The following is a 27,871-nucleotide window of genomic DNA, read 5'->3' as shown; positions in this document are numbered from 1 at the left end:
AATGTGACATTAGGATCTAATCAGACAGATCAAAGAACAGGCAAGATGTCCAGCAATTGTTTTTGTGGCTCCTTCAATATTTGATGTTTGGTCAGCTTTGGTTAGGCCTGGTTCTCTAAAACCCACTGACCTCTGTAATAAGCTGGTCTAACCATAATCAGGAAGGGTTGCTGCTTATTACACTGGGTTCAAGCAAATTCACTTGGTTAAAGTCGTAAGAAAACCATGCTGAGATTCAGTGGTATGCTGCACGATGCCTTTATCCACAACTCCTGGTGCCTGCATGAGAAAATTATCTGACTGTGTAAGCCCCACAACCTTTAGGTTTTGGCATTGGGAGTGATACCTAACACAGTAACAAGCAGTGTGCTCTAGGGACTGTCCTTAGTACAGTATGTACCGTTCTGCTTTTAAAGACAATCACATTTTACATTTCAAATCATAAAACATGTGTTTCTAATGCATGTGGCTGCTTTCTGTAGTCATGTGTGCTGGGCAATTCTGGTCATACTACACTGTACACTCTCACAGCTGTGTCCCCTCCAGGATTCAGGAAATGGGGGTTTCTGAGACAGCAGCCCCCAATTCCTTATTTCTTACAAGAGAGGGCAGGTTATTATTGAGGGAAGGGTGCAGTTGGATAACAGTTGTCTGTTTTTTAAAGACTTTCAATATGTCTCTCTAGATAATTAGTACACCAAATAGAACTAGTCTAAAAATAAGCGTATTATGCATAAGGGGCAGACTAGATGGGCCAAGTGGTTCTTATCTGCCGTCAAATTCTATGTTTCTATGCATTTATCTTCATATATTTTCATTAAACGAATGCAAATGGAATTAAGTCACCTCATGCAAAATGAACATTGTATGTGGGAGCTCTTACAGGGCATGGGAGTCAGACAGTCTATAGAGCTCTATAAGAAAAATTGTCACATTATTGGAACCATGGTTCCTTTTTGCAGCTATTACTTAATAATAAACAGAGTTGTGCCACAGTATAACTTTTTATTTTTCCAATTGATGTGTTATACTCATTGCTATTTCTGTTTTTCTATATGTACAATGTCTGTCCAAGCATCTTTTTGCCTATGTACTGTGCACCATATCTAACACTGTTAATTGTATCTTTTTCTTCTGTTTCCCCTCCAGACATTTGAAAAACTATTAATTGCCAACAGAGGAGAGATTGCATGCAGAGTAAGTATGTCTCCTGTACACACATCGTTCCCTGGCTCCACTTTTTAGAACAGGGGTCAGGGAACTTTATTACCTTTTACCCACAATATATTTAGATACACCGACATTACCCCCTTGATTTGAAAGGAGGGAAATCCTATAATATTATTTCAATTCAAATTGTTATTGGGGAATGGGAGAACATACAAGCTCCTGATTATATATAATATTCTGAATATGCAGATACTGATTTTTTTTTTTTTGCAACTAGTCAGATAATTGTATAAAAAAAATCTAGCTTAGTTTTAACCGTTTTATATTGCACACCTCTCCAACACTGCACAATAATTCAGCTTGAGTCGAAAATAATATTATTATAATAATAATAATGTTATTTATACAGCACTTTTCTCCTAATAGGACTCAAAGTGCTTGCATTAGCCTTTTACTCCACAAAAATTATGTCAGGCTCACTGACTGAGTAGAAGCCACAAACTTCTCTACCTCCTCCCTAGCCGTAGTGTGCATTCCCAGTGTGTGTCTCCCACCTAGTCAAATGTGTCAGCCCATCACTGGGGACAGAGGCCGAGCGGTACTGCAGCGCACACTACTCACCAGGAGGCAGGTCAGGAATTGTCCACATCCTCCGACCTCCTTCACGCACATCAGTCCCCCCTGGCGCCCGGAAAGAGATGTGAGGTGGCGCCGTTGTGTCGCTCTTCAGATTCCTCAATCGCATAACTACAGAGGTGGCCATACAGATCTTCCTGATCCAGCCGGAACATAATTAAAGGGCACGCACGTCAATCCAGACTGATTGTGTCCCAGGCACCCATACGATAAAAATGCCCAGCTGTGTCTCAGCAGTGCGACCGTCCATTACACCCAGGAATGTCATTTTTACCCCATGGAGAATGCACCAAAGGTGGACCAGTTAGTTTCCAATTGGGAATCTAGCTAGCCATGGCCGAGGTTACTGATTGGCAAGATAATATCTGTACAGGACAGCAATCTGATATATCAGGCATGCAAAGCATCAGACATAGCGGCAGGCTATTGTTTGAGGCGAGTCTGAAGGATTTCGTCAACAAGTCTGCCAATATAACAATTAGGAGTATTCCACCCTGCACTTCACAATGTGATGCTCATTGCAAATTCAGAAGTACACATTTTGCTTCCAATGAGTAGTTTGTACACAATGAGTAAGGGAACCAGCACGCCACATTAAAAATGAAATACGGAGGATCAGGTGACGCACCAAAAGATCCATATGTAGTGCTCTGACCTATTCAGATTCAGACCCCCATACTCCCAAAGATATTTTTTCCAGTTCAATTAGTGGGATAACATAATATACTTATCTGTTTAAACACTCTTACAATATCATTCTGTCTCAATTGCATATATTGCTTATTCTTCTTGACCTCTGCTGCTTTTAATGCTGTTGACCACCCTCTTCCTTTCCAAATCCTACACTCCATTGGTCCGCTTGATACTGCTCTCGTCTGGCTATCTTCCTACCTCTCTGACCACGTCTTATGTCTCCTCTCATGACTCCACTTCCCACTAACTGTAGTTGTCCTCCAAGGCCCTGTTCTTGGTCCTCTAAATTTCTCTTTCTATACATCCTCTCCAGATGAGCTCATTCGGCTTACAGTATCACCTCTAAGCTGATACTCAAATCTACCTCTCTGCTAATCACTCCCTCAGCCTTATAATGTCTAAATCTTGTGGGTTTTATCTGAGGCCTGATTGCTCAAAACAAATCGCTCCTGATCCAGTTGGAGCACCAGGAGAAGGAGATTTGCCAATATTTTAATATCTTAAGGAATTTTTGCTGGGCTTCCATAATTACTAACACAGGCCTTTGGTAAAAGTTACAGCAAAATGAATGTAATGTATTAATGTAGCTATCAAGGCCTGGGCTTGTAGGTTCTTTAGGGAGCTGCACAATTAGGAATTGGATTGTCCAGGGAGCATTTAGGGCTTGTAGTGGCTAAGGATGGAAAGTTGAGGTGTTACAGAAAAGCATTGATGACATTTGGAAGTAGGCTGCGGCATCATGGTTCAAATTATACAGATAGCGTTGTAATTTGAAAATACATTATGTATTTCCAAAGCTTTTGATGCCTATTAACCCCTGGAGTCTAATAAACATTTCATTCTATCCCTCATCTGGTGATGTGCCAGTTCATGTTCAGGAACCTACTCGCCTTCTTACCCGCTCGTAGAACCTTTGATTAAACAGGGCCTCTTACATCCACGTAGGAATATGTTTTGCAGCCTGCTAGTGTCTGATTTTTTTTTTTTTCTTTTGACTGTACTCCAATAAATCATACTCTATTTTAGAAGTCTCTTGCTGCCATGAATGAGAACATAGGTCCTGGTTGCAGTGGTGAACACTTATGCAATATGCAAATACCTAAGGAAGCCTAGATTTCTCCTGCTGACTGCATTCAAAGAGGCAGCATCAGATCAACATCAGGGCCATCAGTTGCAGCATTGGATATTAGAGTAACCCTTTTGGTTACTCAGGATGTCTGGTATAATTACACTGCCGGGTCCAGTGAGACTGCGTTTGGCGCAGCCATTGATGACTTAGTTTTGAGGAGTGCTCCAACTCTCCTCTACCAAATGCTTCAAGCATGTCAATGATGCTGCGCCATCCAGGGCACTCTGACCTGCATTTCAAATGTAATGTAATTGCAGCAGGAGGAGAAGGTGGGAAAGAATGTCACAGTGCTGAGATTCTCTCCTCAGTAGATCACATGACTGTGGTTGCTATGGTCACATATGATACTGTGTAGAATCAAAAATTATTAGCAGCCTGAAAAGAAAGAAAACAGAAATAGTCATTACAGTACCACAATTATTCTTATAGTCTGTAACAGATTTTGGTGGTCATTTTGGTTGACTCACAAAACTGCAAATTTTTGGGAGCCCGCCCCTCCTCGCACAGCAAATATCCTTGCACGCATGCGAACGGATGTTTTTTGCATAAACATCCATTCGCAGCCTTGCATGCGGTGCCAAAATCGTTCGGTGTTTGCCAACCATCAAATGATTTTTCAAGCATTCGCAAATCTGTCATTTTCTGGTGACTAAGGGTGAGCAGCTTAGATGCGCTGACATCAGCTGCCCGTCCCCAGCACTCGCGTCATGGCGCCATTAGCATGGAAACGGCCATGAAACGTTGGGCGCTACATGTGCCTGCCGCCCACACTGCTCCGTGTGAACAAGCAGGCGACTATACAAGTTGCCGCATCCATTCGCAAACGGAGCCTGCACATGCCCATAAATGCTTATGCGCATGCGAAGTAACAAAACATTGCTCCCCCGTGCAAACGTCAGGGGGAGCGTGCAGATCAGAATGACCTCCTTAGTGTAATAAACCATGTATTTTTATGTATGCTGCTTTACTGTGAAAAAGTTATAGTATTTACTACTTAAATATGTGCCTTACATGTTAGGAATATTTGTTTTTGTTTTGAAAATGAAATAATTTATGTTGGGATAATCCTGGGTACTTGGTTATATTCTATTTTAACAAAATGTATGTTCAACCAGGTCATCAAGACGTGCAGGAAAATGGGTATAAAAACTGTTGCAGTACACAGTGATGTTGATTCTGCTGCGGTGAGTATCCTTTTATGTGTGTGTGTGTATAATTTTGTTTAGTCAATAAGTGTCTGGTTTTTATCACCGGCCAATCAGCTCCTACCTGTCATTTTTCAAACGTAGCCTGTAACTACACAGTTCAGAGCTGATTGGCCGGTGATAAAGTACCAGCCACATTATCACTTCACCGAGCTTAATAAATCTGCCCCTAAATGCTTTGTCAATATTTTAAATGATTACTTTTAGTGGTGCAATCAGGAGTTGTTTCTGACAGGAAGAATTCTCTGTGGCACTGTATTCAAGAAGATGGTAGAGGGGGAGTAGTTGCAGCATCTGCTCTTGTGGGCCTTTGTAGAGCTTACAGACTACTGAAGTCTCTGGCAATGAGAGGTAACTTTCGAGGGCTGCTGCTAAGACCCAGCCAAAGGCGCGGTGAGAGGTATGAAAGAGCAGTTATGATGCTAAAAGTACTGTAGGCTTGTAATAGGGCACCAATAGGTTGGCAATGCGGCATGAAAAAGGAATGATATATTGTGTACGAATAAACAAAATAACATATATTGGGGCAGATGTTTTAAGCCCTAACGAGATAAATGCAAGGGTGATAAAGAGAGATAAATGTCCAGCCATTCAGCTCCTTACTGACTTTTTTTTTCAAACAAAGCCTGTAACATGGCAGTAAGGAGCTGATTGGCTGGACGTTTATCTCTCTATCACCCTTGCATTTATCTCTTGTTGACTTAATACATATGCCCCATAGGGCAGTATTCAATGAGAAAGTTCTCCGTGCATGGAGAGCGTTTTATTTCGCTCTCCATGCACTCTCCGTGTTTTAGCGGAGATTCTCCCTGTTCCGGAGCCTCCTGCTCCCACTATTCAATGTATTTAAGACTCGCCGCCACTCGCAGCGAGTCTTAACCCCTGCAGCGGACGAGCGTCCGCGGCAGGGAGCTTTCAGGGAGCCGGGGGACGGAAGCAGCCAGAGAGATTAAAGTCTCCCTGGCTGCTCCAGAGGAATGTGGTGGGGAGGTGGGCTTCCCTGGACCCAGGCAGCACAGGCTGCCCCCCCCTATAGCCAGCGGGGGACCCAGTATTCACTGCACCCGATCGTGCATATTAACGATCGGGTGCAGTGAATATATGAATATCTAATGAGCGGCTCGAGCGCTCCGGCCCCCTGCTGGCTGCACTGTGTAAAAAAAAAAAAAAATTAAAAAAGTATTTTTTTTTAAATTAAATATATATTCATGTGCTATAAGCACATGAATAAAAATAACATGCCCCTTCACAGAAAAAAAACCCTGATTTTTTTTTACACCAAAATTAAAAAAAAAAAACCTTTTAGTTTCAAAGTTCACATTCCAGATCTCCATCAAAAGATGGAGAATTTCTACACGGAGAGAGACGGAGAAAATCACTTAGAAAGACGGAGAATATTTCACATTTAATAGGGTTGCTCGCTTTTGGAGAGCAAAATGCTCCGTCCAAGGCGAACAAAGCACAAATTCTCCATAAAACACGGAGAATTTTTCTCATTGAATACTGCCCATAGTGTTAATTGTTGTTCTTTCTTCGGATCCAGAGATGAGGAAACCATCCCTCTTGAAATCAAAAATTGGTCATTTTTTATTTGTTTTTCAGGTTTTCATTTTTAAGAAATTGCTTTTGAAATACACCTATAGCCTGATAAACGGATTTATGCAGTACAGATGATACATTTAGGGCAGGACGGATGGTGTAATGGTTAGCATTACTGCCTCACAGCAAAGAGGTCATTGGTTTGATTCCCACCATGGCCCTAACTGTGTGGAGTTTGTATATTCTCCTCGTACTTGCGTGGGTTTCCTCTGGGTACTCTGGTTCCCTCCCACAATCCAAAAATATACTGGTAGGTTATTTGGATCCTAACAAGATTAACCCTAGACTGTCTGTGCGCGCGTGTACATGTGGTAGGGAATATAGATTGTAAGCTCCACTGGGTCAGGGACTGATGTGAATGTTCAAATATTCTCTGTTAAGCGCTGCGGAATATGTGTCCGCTATATAAGAAACTGTGGTACTTGTTTAGTTTCATGGCAGCCGATATATCGGTATCGATAGATCCGATGCAATTCTTTTACCTGTTCCTAACCCCACTATCCACTACGCATGGAGTTGATTGTATATAGTGTGGCGAGCGCAGCGAGGCGAGCAAACTGCGCTCACCACACTATATAAAATCAACCACATGCGTAGTGGATAGTGGGGTTAGGAACAGGTAAAAAATCGCATCGGCCGATATATATCTGCCGATATCTCATCCGATATATCGGCCGCCGTGAAACTAAACAAGTACCGAAACTGTTAATAAATAAATTAAGTGATGTCAGATGCAGCTGAGCAATTTATTTATGTTTGCTACTGTGCATGCATGCTGTGCCCTTTCAGGTCCAATATCTAGTCAGGCTCAACAGCCCTAGCGCTAGTAGCAGACCCAATGGTGAGCCACTTTAAAATAAGAACATTAACATTGTTCAACATTCAATGTAGACCATATTTGAAAAAAAAAAATTGCAATTAATTTAAACCAGACTGAATTGCAACTGTCCAAGTGTACCGATTGTATTTCTACAGACTTGATTTGCATTTTCAGATGCCTGCACTGAAAAGTGTATTAAAAATGTTGTGGGTGGAGACAAGGTCTTACAGACATGTCACAAGCATGTTGGTTAAAGTGATTGTGTACACAGATGCCAAAATGCTTACATGGGAGACCATACAGGGATGAAGAAACTGCACTTGCTATAGGACTGTTACAGGTTTCCATGGGGATGCACCAATTGGTAATACAGCTTGCACAGATACTGACAGTGAGTGTGTCGGCCCTTGTACAGTCAGATGAATGGATGTACACCAGGGAAGAGCTTTGTACCACTGTCTGCATAAAGCTGGGGACAGGGGACCGCTACAGCAAAACATTGTACTCATATTGCGCCTCCCCCATTCAGAGGAAACATTCAGCCCACCTTCCTAATGCTGGCCACACATCAGACCAACTTTCCTCCAACCATCCAACTTGTTGCTTGGATGGAATAAAAATATGGTACAAAGTGCACAGTTGTTTCTCTTTTTTTTCCAAACTCTGCACCAGTCCCTATATAATCTGTCTGGAGTACGCAGGTTTAGTATGCCACAGATGGTCGTGAACATAGCCCATTGATTTGATGTCAGACAGATACTACAATCTTGTCTGAGGTTTTCCCATTTTTTGATATTGTCAAGAACATTGTTTTTCTTTTGTATACTTTTTGTAAGTTTGCTTTCAAAGATGTCTATCATGTTTCTTTTGCTCAGAGAAAAGCTATGAAGCTTTTCTTTTAGTGGAGGACAATATAAAGCAGATCATCAATACCAGAGGAATACATCTGTAGACATTTGATTTTTATACTTGTGCACATATTTAGACTCCAGGTACAATCAAAAAACAAATATAAACCTATGATTTACTAGTATCATGTCATTCATGTACCTCTGCTTACATTCTATGCTTAATTTATTTTGAAAATCATTTGTGTTGATCTTTCTTTTTTAATACTTTGCCTTTTATGTGCGTGTGAGTGTGTGTGTGTGTGTGTGTGTGTGTGTGTATATATGTACTGTATATAATATTTTTTATTTAGCCTTTTTAAATACATGATCAGTATAAAGTTTATGATAAGTAAAAAGTAGGTTAACACTAATTGGTTTTGAACAAAGGAAAGTATAGCATAAATCAGTGACTGAGATGTAATTTTACTTGGCATTTTTAACTCAGCAGGCCTTCTTATAGCCCAGGAATGTAATGAACTATAAAATACTGAAAATATCCCATGGGAACATAACGTAAATAACAGAAACTGTAAAAGTACACTAGTAATTCTTCCTCTCCTCCCTCCATTTGAAGTAGTAAAATTAAATGACACACCTAGATTACAGGTATCTATCTATATATACACTATGGGAATAACATTTACTAAAGCTTCTAAAACGGAAAAGATGTGATATTGCCCGCAGCAACCAATCAGATTTTGTCTATCATTTCTCTATTGCATCCTAGAAAATGATAGATAGGATCTGATTGGTCTCTATGGGCAACATTATTTCTTTCCAATTTTAGTAAGTTTACCCCTATTTGTGTGTTTTGTCTCGGCTCTCCTTTTTAAATATTCTTCATTACCATAACCAAACTGGATAAGTGATCCCAACTCATAAACAGTATGCCTGCCTGAGAGTCTCCCTGCTGCACAAGGTACCCTGCATTATTAAGGCTTAAGATGACTGCAGATAACACTGTAAAGGCCCATGCACACTGAGCTGAATCAGAATCAGCTTTATTGGCAAAGTATACTTGCGCATACTAGGAATTTGGTTTGGATTACTGTGCAACAGCCAGTTAGGTAACAGTTAAACAGTGACAGTACAGATATACATAACACATACAGGTATACACTAGATGTACCCTGGTTGTTATAGTGGCAAGAAACATATATTTGCTGAGCTGCACAGTGCCTAGGCAGCCATCACCGGCACTACTTGTCATTGCAGCAGCCAGGTGGGTAACAATATAGATGGTACAGTTATCACACAGGGAACACCTACCTGCCAAGCAGCACAGCACCTAGGCAGCCATCAGCAGTGCCACTGGTCACCGCAACAGCCAGGCAGGCAACAATACAGCAGGGACAGTACAGTTACAGTATCACACAGAGAACACATACCTGCTGAGCTGCACAGTGCCTAGGCAGCCAACAGCGGCGCCACTGCTCGCCGCAACAGCCAGGCAAGTAACAATACAGCAGGGACAGTACAATTATCACACTGGGAACACTTACCCGCTGAGCTGCACAGCGCCTAGGCAGCTATCAACGGCACCACTGGTCGCCTACAGCAGCCAGGTAGGTAACAATACAGCAGGGATAGTACAGATATACAGAACACATACAGGTATACACTAGATGTACCCTGGGGGTTATAGATGCAGGAAACATGTATTCGCTAAGCTGCACAGTGCCTAGGCAGCCGTCAGCGGCGCCACTGGTCATTGCAGCAGCCAGGTGGGTAACCATATAGGCAGAGACGGTACAGTTATCACACAGGGAACACATACCTGCCGAGCAGCACAGCGCCTAGGCACCCATCGGTGTTGCCGCAACAGCCAGGCAGGTAACAATACAGCAGGGACAGTAAAGATATACATTGCTGCGCAGTGCACAAGAAATGGGAGACACAGGGTTACATGTGGCCGTGCTGCCCGCCTCCGGCCTTCCTAACCTGCGCTAGGCTCTTAGCATTTGCTGCCAGGGGGACCGCGGCGCTGTCCGTCTCCGGCCAGTCAGACAATTCTTCTTTCCTCTTCCGGGGGGGACCGATGCGCTGCTAGTCTCCGGCGGTCCTGCATCAGGGGTTCTTAGCGCTAGCTGCCGGGGTGCGCAGCGCTGCCTCTGCCTTCTCCCTCACCTCCACCGCCACGCTGCTCCGGAGGCTGGGAATGGTGGAGCTCTGTGAATGGGGGATCTGAGCTCCACGTGCATGCAACCAATCCCCGGCCTCCACCGGATGTAATGCGAAGCAACTGGCCCGGCAATGAGCAATGATGCCTGCTCACACATCATCGCTGGGCATGTTTGCTCATCTGCTGGTATTACCAGTAGATTGGCGACAGACTGGAAGGCTTTCCATAGCATCCAGCTATGGAAAGTCGTCCAATCCCGGGAAAATCGCTAAAATGGGTGAAGCATTCTCGGTGTGTATGCACTGAGCGTTTTTCAGCCCAGCAATTCTATCCATCATTGGTCAGCATACAGCAAAATCGCCCAGTGTGAATGGACTTTAACTTATGTTAGGCCAGAAAAACACTTGTCAGAAAGTGTGCCTACATCCGGCTCTGTGTGTTTGCATTTCCAACACCTATAGATTGGTAAGGATAACTCATGCCAAGTGCTGGCGCATAGGTTGTTTTCATGATGATCCAGCTATGCATTAGGTAAATATTTTAAAATTGCTTACATTTTTTTTTTCCTACATTTTTCTCTCACGTGATTGTGCTTTATCTACTTATGTCACCAAGTGTGTAACATAGGTTTGTTTTGTTGACCTTTTAAATGGTCAAGCATTCACATGATCTATGTATTTGTATAATGTAGCAGTTTACTCATTTGATATTGAGTGCTATAAGGGGGTCAACAGTGTGCTGAAACGTGACTGTATGTTGCAATTTGGAGAGATGAAAAGCACTCTGGCATAATTCCAGAAAGAGCCAACCTTTGTTATCCTTGTGATTCCCTCTAATGCAGTGGTCTCCAACCTTTTTTGGGTCGGGAGCTACTCGCGACAAAATAAACCGCCCGAAGAGCTACTAAAGTAAAAAATGTTAAAAAATCTGCATAATATGAAAAAAAAACACACTGCAATGCCCCAGACATAATATGGCACACACTGCAATGTCCAATATGTCACAAACATACCTCCCAACACTGTAGATAGAGGAAAAGAGACATCTGCGCGTGCCGAAGGCACGCGCCAAAAATTAGAGGGTTCAGCTACTACCGTGGAACTCCTGCGAGGCTACATCCCCCATTTTTTCTGCTATGGGGGCATGGTCAGCTCTCTAAGAGCTGTAGCCACATGGGGTGCGGCCATGGAAAATGGGGGTGTGATACACATATGCCCTCAACAGTGCAGTCCGTGATACCCATTATAAATATGCCCCGCACCGTGATGCTCCATTATACATATGCCACACACACAATGCCCATTATACATATGCCCAACAACGTGATACTCCGTTATACAAATGCCCCACACCGTGATGCTCCATTATACATATGCCACACACCGTGATGCTCCATTATACATATGCCCCACACCGTGATGCTCCATTATACATATGCCCCACCGTGATGCTCCATTATACATATGCCACACAGTGATGCTCCATTATACATATGCCACACACCGTGATGCTCCATTAATCATATGCCCCACACCGTGATGCTCCATTATACATATGCCACACCGTGATGCTCCATTATACATATGCCACACCGTGATGCTCCATTATACATATGCCCCACACCGTGATGCTCCATTATACATATGCCCCACCGTGATGCTCCATTATACATATGCCACACACCGTGATGCTCATTACACATATGCCCCACACCGTGATGCTCCATTATACATATGCCCCACCGTGATGCTCCATTATACATATGCCACACACCGTGATGCTCCATTATACATATGCCACACCGTGATGCTCCATTATACATATGCCACACCGTGATGCTCCATTATACATATGCCACACCGTGATGCTCCATTATACATATGCCACACCGTGATGCTCCATTAATCATATGCCCCACACCGTGATGCTCCATTATACATATGCCACACCGTGATGCTCCATTAATCATATGCCACACCGTGATGCCCATTATACATATGCCCCACCGTGATGCTCCATTATACATATGCCCCACCGTGATGCTCCATTATACATATGCCACACCGTGATGCCCATTATACATATGCCCCACCGTGATGCTCCATTATACATATGCCCCACCGTGATGCTCCATTATACATATGCCACACCGTGATGCTCCATTATACATATGCCCCACTGTGATGCTCCATTAATCATATGCCCCACCGTGATGCTCCATTAATCATATGCCCCACCGTGATGCTCCATTAATCATATGCCCCACCATGATGCTCCATTATACATATGCCACACCGTGATGCTCATTACACATATGCCACACAAATGATGCCCATTACACATATGCCCCACACCTTGATGCTCATTAATTAATAATCATCAAGGTATCTGGGGCATATGCCACACACATGATGCCCATTATACAAATGACCCACAGCGTGAAGCTCATTATTAATGAGCATCAAGTGTGTGGCATCATGTGTGTGGCATATGCCCCACACACCTTGATGATTATTAATTAATGAGTATCAAGGTGTGGGGCATATGTTAAATGGGCATTATTTGTGTGGCATATGTTTAATGACTCATTAAACATATGTCATACACATGATGCCCATTAAGCAGTAAACAGTTGCGCACACACAGTTTAAAAAAAAAAAATTACCTAACAGAGTTAAGCAGAGGCTGTGGGGGCGTCGATAAGTGCGGCATGTTGGGGACGTCAGGAGAGGAAGCGCTACGCGGCAGGAGGTCACTGCCGCCGCCAGGTCCAGAAATGCGGCATTAACTTACTTCCTGACCTCCTGCCGCCAAGCAAGGACCCGCTGCGCGGCAGGAGGTCACTGCCGCCGCCGCCAGGTACAGAGACGCGGCATTAACTCACTTCCTGACCTCCTGCCGCCAAGCAAGGACCCGCTGCGCGGCAGGAGGTCACTGCCGCCGCCGCCAGGTACAGAGACGCGGCATTAACTCACTTCCTGACCTCCTGCCGCCAAGCAAGGACTCGCTGCGCGGCAGGAGGTCATTGAGCTACTCTAAAACACCCGGCGAGCTACCCGTCGCTCGCGAGCGACGGGTTGGCGAACGCTGCTCTAATGCAACCCCATTGTGCATCATGGAGAAAAGGATTTCACTGCTGGATGGTGGAGGGCACTAGGTGGCAAATGAATGTACCATGCATTCTACCAATGAGATAAATACATTTATGTAACAAGAGGGTTGGAGGTGAAACTCTACTTGGAAAATGGAAGGTTTACAAATGCTACAGAAAGGGCATCTTTAAGTGGATGATGGAGAATAATGAGATTAATTGTGTTTTTGGAGCTATTATTTTGCTTAGTGTCAGTAATAAGAATCGGGTATATTTTTTTTATTTATTAGCCCGTTTTCTTCTTTTTATTATTTAATGTTTTTGGATGGAGGGGTTGTGGCATGCTGTATGATATATTCTATGGGCAGTATTCAATGAAAAAGTTCTCCGTGCATGGAGAGCGTTTTATTTAGCTCTCCATGCACTCTCCGTGTTCCGGAGGGCTCGCTGCCACTCCTGCTCCCTCTATTCAATGTGGTTAAGACTCGCCGCCACTCGCGGCGAGTCTTAACCCCTGCAGGGAGCAGGGAGCTTTCAGGGAGCCGGAAGCAGCCAGAGAGATTAAAGTCTCCCTGGCTGCTCCAGAGGACTGTGGAGGGGAGGGGGGCTCTCCAGGACCCAGGCTGCACCCCCCTATAGCCAGCGGGGGACCCAGTATTCACTGCACCGTTCGTGCATAGTTACGTTCGGCTGCAGTGAATATATGAATATCTAATGAGCGGCTCGAGCGCTCGGGCCCCCTGCTGGCTGCACTGTGTAAAAAAAAAAATATATATATTTTTTTTTAAAATTAAATATATATTCATGTGCTATAAGCACATGAATAAAAATAACATGCCCCTTCACAGGAAAAAAAAACTGATTTTTTGACACCAAAATTTTAAAAAAAAAACCTTTACGTTCAAAAGTTCACATTCCAGCTCTCCATCAAAAGATGGAGAATTGCTACACGGAGAGAGACGGAGAAAATCACTTAAAAAGACGGAGAATATTTCACATTGAATAGGGTTGCTCGCTTTTGGAGAGCAAAATGCTCCATCCAAGGCGAACAAAGCACAAATTCTCCACAAAACACGGAGAACTTTTCTCATTGAATACTGCCCTATGACTAGTTTACCTTATTATTTTCATTTCTTTGATTAGCTCCCTCTACCTTTGCTTGTCCAGAAACTGTTTCCATGGAAGTGGAGATTACAGGTTACCATGATAAATCAGATTACTATAGTATGGGGATTATTCACTGTTCTGAACACATTTACTTTTCTTTTATGCCCCATTTAAAACAACAATAAAAGCACACGTGAGGTGTTTTCTGTGGCAAAAAAAACATTGGCATGATGTAATCTGAAGTTAGAATATTGTTGTTTTCTGTTGAAGATGATGAGAAAGTAAACATTGTGAAGAAAGTTCCAAACCAGGTCCAGGTTTTCAATTAGCAGCTGTAGTTACCATGAATGAAAAAGGGTGGTACCTTCGGGCTTTAACACCTGGGGATATTCAGTAATGCTGTGTACACACGATGAGATTTTTGACTATATAGATCTTAACATGTATAGTTTGGAGCAGAGAAGGGAAAGGGGGACATGATAGAAATCTTTGAATATAACATAGTACAGGAGGGAAATGTTCTTCAAAGGAAAAGAAGTAATAGAACATGAGGACATGCACTGAAACTGGAGGGAGGTAGGTTCAGGGGAAATGTTAGAATTACTTCACAGAAAGGGTAGCGGATAAGTGGAATAGCCTCCCATCAGAGGTGGTAGAGGCTAAGACAGTAGAACAGTAGATGGGCCAAATGGTTCTTATCTGACATCAAATTCTATGTTTCTATAGTCAAAATTGCATGCAGATCGCACAGGTTTTTTTTACTTTGCTCTCCCGATGCGCGCTCACATGGCAGCACTAATCGAAACCCAGATAGACAGGGCAGCAATGACTATATAGTGCAAAACTAATGGTGTGTAAACATGGTCAGATGTGCCTTAAGATACTATCCACGATCCGATAAGATCGGATTGTTGATAGTATCTGAAGGCACATCCGATTTGCATACAAATCTGAGATCTGCACTATATAGTCAAGGCAGACAAGCCTTTCTGTCTTGCGATACGTGAACGCGCATCGGGATCGCAAGGGTTAAAACCCTTGCGATCTGCATCCGATCCGATGTTGACTATATCGTCAACATTGGAAGGCAAATAGTACCGTGTGTCCACGCTATAATGCGATTGTATGTAAATAGTACAGAGATAGCAAAGATTGTATAGCACTCCAATCTTAAGTCAAATAGCAAGGGAATCTCACCGTGGCCTGACCTGGCTTATTGTTGGGTTGGTGACATCGCCATCAATGTGTCCAAGCGCCGGCTCGTCCTATGCTGTGAAAGAATGCTACGTCTCATTGACCCTTTTTTTACCCATTCACGTTGCACATGCTTAATACTCGGGTTGAAGAGCTGGTTTTCGGCTCGTCTTATTATAAATGGGTGCTTTCACACTTTACAATATCCCAAGTTGTTGTGCTTTTATGTGCAATAACCCAGGTTATCGATGGCAGTGTGAAAGGAGTATTACTTACCCTTTTTCTCAGCCATTAAAATTACCATGTTAACACACATTAATCCATACAGTCCAGGACAATTCCTGGGCCTTAAGCTGTTGTGGCACCTGTAAACAGGATAATTAATAGGGATCTCTTTTTTGAGCCAGCATACTGGTTGCCTTCGACTCTAATTGAATAACCCTGCTGCTTCACTTAGATCACAGTAAATTTATTGTGGCCTTTTTATTTCCCCCTTAATTGTTCAGTGTTAAGAGTTGCACAACAGGACTGGCCTTTTCCTACATGTGAGATACAAATGATTGCATGCAGGCAAACTACATCTACCAGTGCAAGCATTGGCTACACACTTAAAGTGGGAACTATGTCACCTACAATTGAGATTATCATCATTACATGGCTCTTTTTTTTTTTTTTTGTCACAAATATTATTGCTCCATCTACTAAAATAACTAATACCCCTTTCCCACTGCAGGCTTTACACGTGTAAATGCCGTTTTTTTAGCCTGTTTAAACGGGTAGAGCTGCAGTGGGAAAGCTCCAGGTTGCTTTACACGGGTAACAAATACCGTTTTTTGTTACCCGTGTAAAAAGCAGTGTTTTTAATGTGTAAGACCCGTTTTTTTGGCGATGGGAAAGGGTTTTACACGTTATTTTGAAATCATAATAAAGGTTAAAAACATGATTGGTGCATGTGACGTTTTTACAGTCACCACTACAGGAAGTAATCACGTGCAGACAGCACAAGGAAGAGCAACACGTTTTGTGATTTTTGTGCTGTGCTCTGCTGTATCCAGCGCTAGAATGCCAAGCTGGACAGAGGTGGAGATAAGGGAACTCCTCAGAATTAGGGGGGAGGATGAAATTATGCAGCAGATGACTGGCACAGTGAAAGATGCTGCCATATATAAAAATATATGCTCTATGATGGCAGCATCAGGCTTTAACAAAACCTGCACCCAAATAATTAATAAGCTTAAAGCATTGAAGCGACAATTCCATTCAATCCTGGACCACAACCGAAACCGTAGCGGCTCTGCCCGTAAGGAGTGGCAGTACTTTGAACAGTGCATGAGTGTGTTTGGCCATTCAGCACTTGCCACTCCACGTGCATTGTCATCTAGCATTGCAGCATGTGAATCTCGCCAGGTACCGGTGCATGAAGGTGCAGCGTCGGTTTCCCCAGAAACATTACCGCCACCTGTGGAACCAGCCCAGTCGACATCATCCACACCCTGCTGTAATGATGACGTGCAACAAGCTGCTGACACCGAAGACATCCCTGAAACTCCAACCCAGGACGTAGAAGCTAATCAGGCAGGAGCCACCCAGGAGCCATCAATTGTAGAGCCCACTCCACTACGTGGCAATAGTAAGTACATTCCCATTATCCCAAGGCTGTGGTTATTTTTTAGAAGCCAAAAATGTCGACAGTAAAAATGTTAACATGGGTCACGGTCGACGTGGGACAATGTCGGCAGGTCATTCTGCCAACACAAGCATTAGGGCGGCATGCACGTCGCACAAATGACCGGTCGACCATGTACCATGTGGACCTTGACCTATGTCAAGCGTTCATCCTGTGGACCCCGTGGTGTCTACCTTGTGTATGTCGATTTTGATGTTGTTGCCAAAATGAACCACACAATACAAAGATGTGTAACTTTATAAATGTAAAAGATGCACAGTCCAAAAGGTACACTGCACTAGGTTGACAGGCTGTAATGGTCGACATGGGTATGCCAACAGGTCAACAATCCACTGTTTAAATTGATGGTGGGTTTGCGGGGCATGCCTTTACTGAGGGTCTCCCAGGATAGTGATTGTTTATGTAGGTGTAGGCCATAATCAATTTTGCTAACAAACAAAAGTTTTACATAAAATCTAAAGTAATGTATTTTGTTATATGCCGACAGTTTACAATGTCCCCACAAGGAGACGAAGGCCGAACCGTACTGAGCAAACTGCTCGAACAATGACTGCTGTGCTCGGTGAGCGCTTACAGGCAATGGATGCTGCAATGACCGCCCGGGAGGAGGCACGCCTTGACCGATATCTGCATGCACAACAGGAAATGAACAATGCATTCCTTGCGCAATTGACTGAAGACAACCTCACTTTTCTGCATGAAATGCACCGGAACCAAATGGAAATTGTTAAAGAAATGCAGGCATTTAACAGTAACCAGCAAGCTCAAAATCAGGCCTTTCTAGTGTCTCTATTTCAGAGATTTATGCCACAGCAGCATAATTACCCAATGCCACCTCCTCCTTATCCGCAATACGGTCATTCCTCTGCCTATGACCCTCCACAACCCACACACTTCCAACCTCAACATGGTCAATGGCATGCTCCTCATCCCAACCCTCCACCTCCTTCACGGGATTACTCCCATCCTCCACCTACTGACCTTCCCCAAAACCACACTAACCCTGAAGGTATGCGTCCTCCACATGCTGACCCACCGTCTGTAGGGGACAACACGCGCGATGACCAAACATATACAGTTTTAAACTAAAAATTATCCCATTTGAGCAATGAAACCGTTGGTATTTTAAAATATTGCTAAAGTTGTACTTTTATCGTTTTTACTAAAGTTTTACAGGACATGTTTTGTCCCCTTATAAAAAGTTGAAGGATACACCTTCCGGTGTTAAAAATGTTTGCGTGTGTTATTTCAAATGAACTTCTTTATTTTGGATTACAGATACAGTAGGCTTGAATCTTCTTGAAACTGTAAACAAGAACAATAGATAACAATAACCAAAAAATTTAACGTAGCAAACACTGAAGGTTATCCAATATGGTAGACCTGAAACTTCTTTAAACTGTGAACAAGAACAATAGATAACAATAACAAAAAAATTTAACGTAGCAAAGACTGAAGGTTATCCACTATGGTGGACCTTATCTGCTCTGCATTAGAAGATCCATCACCCATGTAGCTGTCCGTATCTGGGGCAGGGTAAACTGTTGACTCCTGAACAACCCACTCCGGAAGGAATTCTTCCTGATGCAGTTCACATAGATTATGTAGGATACAACATGCGGCCACTATTTTAGGCATATTTTCTAAATCCACATCATTACGCTTCAAGAGACAGCGCCATCGTCCTTTGAGACGTCCAAAAGCATTCTCTACTACCATTCGTGCAGAGCTCAGGCTGTGAGAATACTGGATTTGGTTGGGCGTCAGTGTAGCATGTTGCGTAAACCCCTTCATGAGCCATCTTCTCAAGGGGTAAGCTGCGTCTCCAATGATGTGAACTGGAATTTCAACACCTTCCACAATTTTAGACTTCTAAAACACAATACAAAAAAAGGGTTAGGATTATTTGGAATATGAACCGCATTATCTCATTCATGAGGGGCAGGCACATGTGAACATTTGGAGCATATTTTCCAGAACTGTTTTGTTGCAATAGACACGTGAAACCGATCTGTTCCTGGGCTACCCTTGTAATGTATGATTGCCATCACCTGTGGTGACACATTTATTATCAATTACCTAGCTCCCCACAGGTGCTGGGAATCATACATTACCAGGGAAGATATATTACCAGCAATTTGTATTATAAAGTAACGCAGGTTTTGCCTTATAATATTTGTCATAAGCATTTTCACAGTTTATACATACATCTCTGGGAAAAAGCCATCCCGCTTGCATCTCCTCCGCAACACGAAACGCATCGGAATTTGCCAGCACCCGGGCATCATGGGAACGTCCGGGCCATCCGATAAATACATCTGTGAAGCTAGAATATAAACATAAATTTTTAATATAAATCTGTTAAAGGTAAAGAGTCTAGTGCCTGGCGTTAAGATGGTCAACATTAATTGGACACCATGCACTTACAACGACATATATTTAGGTCAACATGGCTATAGGTCATCATGGGTAATGTGAAGATTGCATTATGGCTATATGGGTTTGGTTAATATTTTTACAAGCGACGTGCTGACAGGCTTTATTTCTTGCAGTAGGGCGAGGAGGGAGATAAAAACATGTGCGTAGGGTAGCAAGACAACGTGCCCCATGCATGGCGAGCGTAGTAATCATTGCAAGGGCCTGAGGTACAATGTTTCCCAATGTCCATGTTGACTGTGTCGACATTAGTTGTAAAAAACATGGCAAAAACACAAAATGTCCAACAAAATTGGGGAACCTACTGCATATAGACACCTGTTTTTAAAGTACAGTACCTTAACAAATATACTTACCAATATTTGTGGTCGACAACAGCTTGCAGGATTATCGAATGCCAGCCCTTGCGGTTATGGTAATCCGCAGGATTGTCTCGTGGAGAAATTATTGGGATGTGCGTTCCGTCTATTGCTCCTGCACATTGCGGGTAGCCACGCGCAATGAAACCAAGAATGGTCTCATCTAACCGGGTGCCTTGTGGTAGCCGAATATATTGGGAATAAAGAATGTCCAGCAAAGCTCCTGTGACTTGATGAACTATCTTGCACACAGTAGAAATACCCACTCCAAACAGGCACGATATTGAACGATATTCCCCTGGAGTGGCGTACCACCACAGAGCGATCGCAAGCCTCCTGCTTGGCTCTATCGGGTTGCGAAAATTGGTGGTTGCTCTACTGAGTGCTGGCGACAAAAGTCCCAAAAGATGATGGAATGTCGCACGAGACATTCGAAAATGAGCTTTCCATTGCACTTCCTCAAAGTTCATTACACTGCGCATAAACACTTCACCACTCGGACGTGCACGGGTCCATAAACTTCGTTCGCTAGCAACATTCAGTCCGGTAATGCTGTTCATCATAGCAGCAATATAACTCCTCCTCCTGTTCTGGTATTCCAGTCTGGAAAGGTGTGTGTCATGCAAATAGTTCTGCATTCTCCAGAGAGTCACAGAAAAATGATGCAGGATTCTCCTTCTCCTTAATGTGCTCCATCTTCTGCGAAGCAAGCAGCAGACCATAACAGCTTTTAACAGCAGATCACATGGTGAATCCAGCAGCATATCTGCAGAAACAACCTCAGCAGAGACATGTGCTTGGTCTGCCATTGTAGCACTGAGCTCACCACTCCCCACCCCCTCCTTTTCTACTCTAAAAACGTCATCAGTGTGTGACTGTGGGTCAATTTTTAATGACAGGCAAGGTTTTACTTTCGTATTTAAACGTGTTGGTTTTTCTTTACCCGGGTAAGTGTGAATGGGACAAAAACGGCTTTTAAACGTTTTTTAAACGTTTAAAAGCTGCAGTGGGAAAGGGTCTTTGTGGCTCTTACCCGGGTAAAGACCCGTTTAAAAAAAATGGGTCTTTACCCGGGTAGGCAGTGGGAAAGCAGCATAATTTACCACATAGCTAAAGTTATTAAGTCAGCCTTATAGGTGTGTATTCCCAGAACACACATAAAGGTGACATCCCAGGTCTTCCATCTGTCTAAATCAGGGCTGGGCAATTGCGGCCCTCCAGATGTTGATGAACTACACATCCCAGCATGCCTTGCATCAGTTTCAGCATGGCCACATAGCAAAACTAATGCAAAGCATCCTGGGATGTGTAGTTCATCAACATCTGGAGGGCCGCAATTGCCCAGCCCTGGTCTAAATGCACATTCACTGCTCCATACGACAGTTGCCCACGGTGCCCTCACGTGTGGTAGGTAACGGTTGAAATAAATGGCGGCACTCGGAGGTCTTTTCAATACATATATTTTCAAAGAATGGTGGGCTAACATTTCGGAGCTTCCGCTCCTTTGTCAAAGCGTGTAGGTGAGACGTCTTCCCTACACGCTTTGACAAAGGAGCGGCAGCTCCGAAACGTCAGCCCACCATTCTTTGAAAATATATGTATTGAAAAGACCTCCGAGTGCCGCCATTTATTTCAACCGTTACCTACCACACGTGAGGGCACCGGGGCAACTGTCATGTATTGGAGATTGGAGGGTGCCAGGCCGCAAATATATATATATATATATATATATCTATATCTATATATATCTATATAGATATAGATATATATATATATATATATGTCGACTGGTGGCGGCACACGCTACAAACAGAGCCAGAGTCACGTCATAGATGCCAACGTTTCAAAGCTTTTTTTTATACCGCTTCTTCTTCAGGACAAGATTAGCTCTGTTTGTAGCGTGTGCCGCCACCAGTCGACTTTGTACTTTGGCCCCTGCATGGGTTCCTTTGGTGAGCACCGCAGTATACCTACCAGACGGATGTGCTGCTCCAGCTCGAAGTGTGTGTATGTGTATATATATGTGTGTGTGTGTGTGTGTGTGTGTGTGTGTGTATGTATATATGTATATATATATATATTATAATTTCCATAGGGTCAGTTCTATGGTGAAGGACAGAGTTTGCCTCTGTTTGTCTACATGTTGTATGATGGGAAGCAACAAGCGCTGGTTTTGTGTATTACATTAGACACAAATAATGAATTGTTCCTGGTCCATCATCCCAAGGCACCCCTGCAAGTGTCCCGAGGCACCCCAAGGGGGCAAAAACACAGAGTCTGGGAATCACAGGTATATGCAATTGTCCTTACAATCCCTATAGTGTCATTTAAACTGGTAGCACCGGCTTTGTTTATGGGTATCGTTTTTATTATTGTTTGCTTATCCTCTACACTTTTAATGAGTAACATTGTTAGCCTGCTGTTGACTGCCATATATATACTAGTTAAAAAAAAAACAAATCAGACTGTCATCAGTCTTGTGTAATTAGTAATCATCAGATATATCCTAGGCACTTTAGAACTACTACTGTTGCAAGTTTGTGCAGAAGAGAAAATTAACATCTCAAAGTGATATTCTGTTATTTTCATGTTTATTTCCCCCCTTCAGTGTTTGCAATAAATATATAATGATCTTGTATTAGTTGTCATATTTGTGCTAAAATAAAATGAGCTTTTCAGTATTGGAGAAAATGTTTTGCCTAGCCTGTCTTGCATAGATGACCCGCTGTCCTGTGTATCTGGCTCCTGGAGTGTTGTGTACTCTTTGCCCTGGTATTCAATAATGGTATCTTACATAAGGACTCATGGTTGACTGACAGTGAGGTGATGTGAGTCATCACTTATCAAGATATTATCATGCTTACCCCTGATAATTTCTCCCTGCTGTCTGGGGAGCTGAAGAGGACAGATATGATTTTGTGATGTTGAAGCAATTAGTGTTTTCTGCTTTACAGCTGAAGAAACCTGAAACTAATGATCAGGTAAATTAAGATGGAGCAGTACATTAGTGTCGCTGAAGTGTAAAGACCCCTTGACAGTGTTGTGCTTGTTTTAGCATATAGCATATTGATTATTTTTTTCTTCTCCTTTCCTTAATAAAATAATAGGTGCCTTACGTATAGGTTATTTGCGTATGTTTGACAGCCACACTTACCTTGTGAATTCAATTTGATGAGTTATTGCCCATATTTTATATACCTCTTGGTTTTATATGTTATGGCAAAATCAAATAATCCTTAAGGATTCTATTAGGATTTGTCTATGTCTAAATCAAGTGCAATAATAGCCGGTGCAGGCAGCTTGTTTCACATGTATTATAGTTATATGGTTATTATAATGGTCCTATATACTTTATTATTATTTTTTTCCAATAATGTATACCCCCTTTTCCACCGACTTGAAAATCCCAGGTTATTGCACATGAATGCAAAACAATGCAGGATTTTTGTCAGTGGAAATGGCTAAACCCAGAATCCCCGGGTTGATTGAAGGGTTTACATGGGAAGGACCCAGATGAGCTGCATTGGAATGGGTAACAGGTCATCCGACCCGAGAACTGGTCACAGCATGGGTAGAGCTGCTTTCCCAGTGCAAGGAGATTGTCATCTCCAAGTGCTGGCACTGAACTCAAGTTCAAAATGTTCAGAGGGAATGGCCCTGATTCGGAAATGACCGGGGCAGGTGCCGCAGTGTGAAAGCAGATGTCTCAAGTCTAATTTGATTTGGAACAGTATTCCAAATCCTGGGTCAAACCAGGGACTTTAATGAAAAGAGGTATTACATGTAACACTTATAATAAATACTATTACAATATATTAACTGGTTCTTTTTTCAGTTTTCCAGTGTATGGTTTCATAAAAGGTAGGTCATGAAAACCCACTCTGGGGACTAAGGATGGCACTGTTTTCGGCAATATGGTCAGGCTGGTTACTTATGATGGGTATTTGCATAAAAATGTATCTGTCTGGTGACAACAAAAGTCTGGTAATGTATGGGAGTATATAACAATCGCTCGTTTGCTCTCAAATGCCAGAAAACAGAAAAATTTGACTGTTTTCCAGTGTTTGGGAGCAAAAACTACCGTTATTTTGTTCTCACAGACAGATTGGACAAATACATTTTTAGGTTTGTACCGGGCTTTAGTTCTTGAGGTCTGGACGATTTAGACCAGGAGAGATGATTATATGATTTTTACACATAGTAATTTCCTATGTAGTCATCACCTCATTATAGAACCTCTGTACATTGCATACCCTCCAACATGATCCTTTGCATCATATACAAAAAGCTTTGCTACTGAACTTCCCATAAAATGGTGCAGAAATAATAAGCCTGGGAGTGAGAGAAACTACGAAACCGTCAGCTCTAAATAAAGTTAGGAGCTGATTGGCTGATAATTTATCTCCCTTATCTTTATCTTATGAATGCATGGAATGAGATAAATATGATTTTCACATAATTTAAGAATATGCAAGAAAAAATAGTAAAGGTGGCTCTTTTGAAGCCTTCCAAATTATTTCCTGAGTTTTCAGAAAAGTTTAGAGCAGTCTCTTTCTTTCTCTGTCTCCCGCACCCTCGACTTGATCTCTCTATATTTATATATACATATTCAAAATATTTTATTAGGGGGCTTGCTCAAACAACTTTTTGGACTAGTAGCTCTCTGCTTGTACTGGGCAAGTTCTTGAGGTCAAGAAAGATCATCTTAAGATGATCTCCATACACACTAGGTGATATTGCCCAGTGTTTATGGTGAGCGGATTTTGGCCAGTGTGTATGGTGAGCGGCCAGCAGATGAGCTGACGGGCCAGCGATGATGCAGGAGAGCGCATCATCGCTCATTGCAGCCCCATATGCACTGGGTGGCTTTTGAGCTTTCAGCTCCAAGTTGCCCAGTGTGTATGGGCCTTTAGTTTCCCATAGGTAGAAGTGTATATACAGTATAGTATATTATTGCACACGCTTTTGTGCATGGCAAATTCACATTTAGCAGAGAAGCAACACATATTTATTTTCAAGCTTTCCAAAGTAGAACTGAAACAATACGTAGTAACTGAAAATGTGCTGACATTGTATCCGGTGAATAGTAAATGCATGTAAAAATAAGCAAAGAAATCCAAAATAACTAGCACAGGATGGGAAGTGTGTAGAGGGAACAGTACAGCGGAAAACTAGGAATAGAATAGAATAGAATAGAATAGAATAGAATCAACTTTATTGGCCATGTGTGCTTGCGCACACTAGGAATTTTTTTCGGATTTACAGTGCATCATCAAGCAGGGATGGGGGGGGGGGGGGGGGGGGGGGAGAGAGGACATTGCATACATTACATTGGGGACATTACACATTACATGTAGGGGAACACATGCCCGCCGAGCTGCGCAGCGCCTAGGCAGCCATCAGCGGCGCCACTGGTCGTTGCAGCAGTTGGTAGGTGACAATATGAGCAGGGACAGTACAATTTATACACAGGGAACACATACCCGCCAAGCAGCACATCGCCTAGGCAGCCATCAGCGGCGCCACTGGTCGATGCAGCAGTCGGTAGGTGACCATATAAGCACGGACAGAACAGTTTGTCACACAGGGAACACATGGAAAACCTACCCGCCGAGCAGCACAGCGCCTAGGCAGCCATCCGCGGCGCCACTGGTCGCTGCACCAGCCAGGCAGGTAACACAAGGGGGTTACATAGCTGAGATGCACAGTTCCTTGGCAGCCATTTGCGGCGCCATCTTGGATCTTCCTGTAGGGAGAGCCGTGGGCGGCATGGATGGTGGTGGCGGCGATGGGGGGTTGGGGGAAGAGAGAGAGAGTCACCGAAGCCTGGGCAGAGTCAGTCAGGACTGGGGCTGGAGTTGGAGGGGGGAGAGAGTCAGTGGGGCCTGGGCAGGGTCAGTGAGGCCTGGGAGATGGAGTTGGGCCCTGGGTCTCTCTCCTGGGGATGAGAGCACATGATCCTGCCAGCACTGAGCAGTGGGGGCTACCACTGGGGCCCTCATGCAGCTTCCCCTCACCTCTCCCTCCGCTGGTCGCCGGGAGCCTGGATGCCGCAATTTCCGGTGTCTGTGTGGGGCCTCCGTTAGGCCAGACCACCGCTGTCTCTGTGGGGGGCGCCCCCAGATTAATGGTGCTGCGTGGGGGGGAACCGTCGCTCTGCTGGGCTCCGGCCGTCCTGCTCTGTCTGACTCCTGTTCACTGCCGGGGGTTAAGGGGTGGCCGCCCGCAGGCTGATGGTGCTCCGACCATCCTGCTCCTGATCACCGCCGGGGGTTAAGGGGGGGCCGCCCGCAGGCTGATGGGGCGGAGGGAACCGCCGCGATGCTCCTGAAGAAGACGTGCCAACACGTCGAAACGCGTTGAGCTGACATCAGCATCACCTGCATCTGCACTTTACTCATCCAAGTCTGCATCTGCACTTTATTCATCTACCCAGACCAGCTAAATAATTCAAGGTATCCACAGTCTCAGCTATTTCTTCAATACAAAGACACATCTGGGTTATCCCAAAAACCCGAAAACAACTCCTTGTGGTCTTTCTGAGTGAATCTGGATCCGCTACTCGCTGGATATTCTGCCGGGACTGTTTCCTTCCTCCTTCCCAGTATATAGGAGAGAGACTGCAGAACACAATTTGGTAATTATCCGCCACTACAGGTGCATCTGTGCTGATTAAATTTTTCACCCCCTGGAGCATTATCTCTCCAATTGCCCATACCCAATTCCCATTGGTGATTCAGAGAATTCTCTTAAAAATGTCCATTTTTTAATGTTTTAAATGATGTCGAATAAATGTTTATACATGATTAATATGTGTTAGAACCTTTTTTCAGTATAAACCCAGCGCTGTATGACTTTCTATCCTTTTTTATCCAATACAGGGAGCTTTACACACTCCCATATACAGCTGCTTTAACTACACTTGAGGTCCTCATTTCTTTGTTTTTATATCTCCATTTTCTGCCTGAATTGCCCTTCCGTTTAGGGATGTATTTCATTTCTAAGTATTTTAAAAGTATGTCCCTTTAGCCTATAGTTTCACTAATTAATTATTTCTCCCTTACTAATGCACACCAAGCCTAATTTATATTTTGAGATAATTCAAAGATATTTGCTTTCCTGAAATTGCGGCTAAATTGCTTTCCACCTACTTGGAAAGCTACACTATTTAGTAAGAAAGGATAAAAGTAATTTATTTTACTTTTTACCAATAGTTTAATTATTTTCTAAAATGTAAGTGTTGTCCCAATAGCAGTGACTGTGTAGTGTGTCCTTTTTATTGTATACTGCTTATTAAGAAGAAATTATTATTATTATTATTATTATTATTATTACATACATTTGTAGTACCTTTGATCACAGAAAAGCTTGGATATTCCTTAGGTTTCCTGATCCAAGATTACATATTAGCATCAGTCTGATTTAGTTGGCTGCCAACGAATGGTGCTGATCTTTTACCACATCCCAAAGATGCTTTATTGGTTTGAGTTCTCGATACTGAAGTACATAGGACTAAGGAAGCATATTCAATCCAGGGTCACGACTGTCTGGCTAGTCCGACAGCCGTAACCCAGTCCTGTTCTCGGCCAGCTCGACTGCAGCTCGCCAGTTGGGATTCAATGTCCCTACCGCCGACCGCCAAAAAAGTGTGCGAGATACGGCCGTATATTGTTGAGCTGTGGCCGGGAGCTTGACAATTCTCGGCCGTTCCTGGCAGAACGGGCTCGACTGTA

The 27,871-nt window shown here is 43.3% G+C and overlaps 2 protein-coding genes across 2 annotated transcripts in view; both read left to right on the top strand.

Moving 5' to 3' along the window:
* The window catches only part of PCCA (propionyl-CoA carboxylase subunit alpha), a 457,969-nt gene that overhangs the window by 19,659 nt on the left and 410,439 nt on the right, over positions 1-27,871 (top strand). Inside the window, exons 3-4 of the mRNA XM_083168630.1 lie at positions 1,150-1,197; positions 4,744-4,812. Of these exons, the coding sequence (XP_083024756.1) occupies positions 1,150-1,197; positions 4,744-4,812 (117 nt within the window). The remainder of the gene's footprint in view (positions 1-1,149; positions 1,198-4,743; positions 4,813-27,871) is intronic.
* On the top strand, positions 16,544-18,542 carry LOC146059047 (uncharacterized). The gene is made up of 2 exons (XM_083171192.1): positions 16,544-17,286; positions 17,831-18,542. The coding sequence occupies exons 1-2, from the start codon at positions 16,545-16,547 to the stop codon at positions 18,430-18,432; spliced, it is 1,344 nt and encodes a 447-aa protein (XP_083027318.1). The 5' UTR covers position 16,544; the 3' UTR covers positions 18,433-18,542.

The sequence above is a fragment of the Crinia signifera genome, chromosome 2 (genome assembly GCF_055691185.1).
Source record: "Crinia signifera chromosome 2, ASM5569118v1, whole genome shotgun sequence".
NCBI classification, from domain to species: domain Eukaryota; kingdom Metazoa; phylum Chordata; class Amphibia; order Anura; family Myobatrachidae; genus Crinia; species Crinia signifera.
This window is presented reverse-complemented; position numbering and strand designations above follow the sequence as displayed.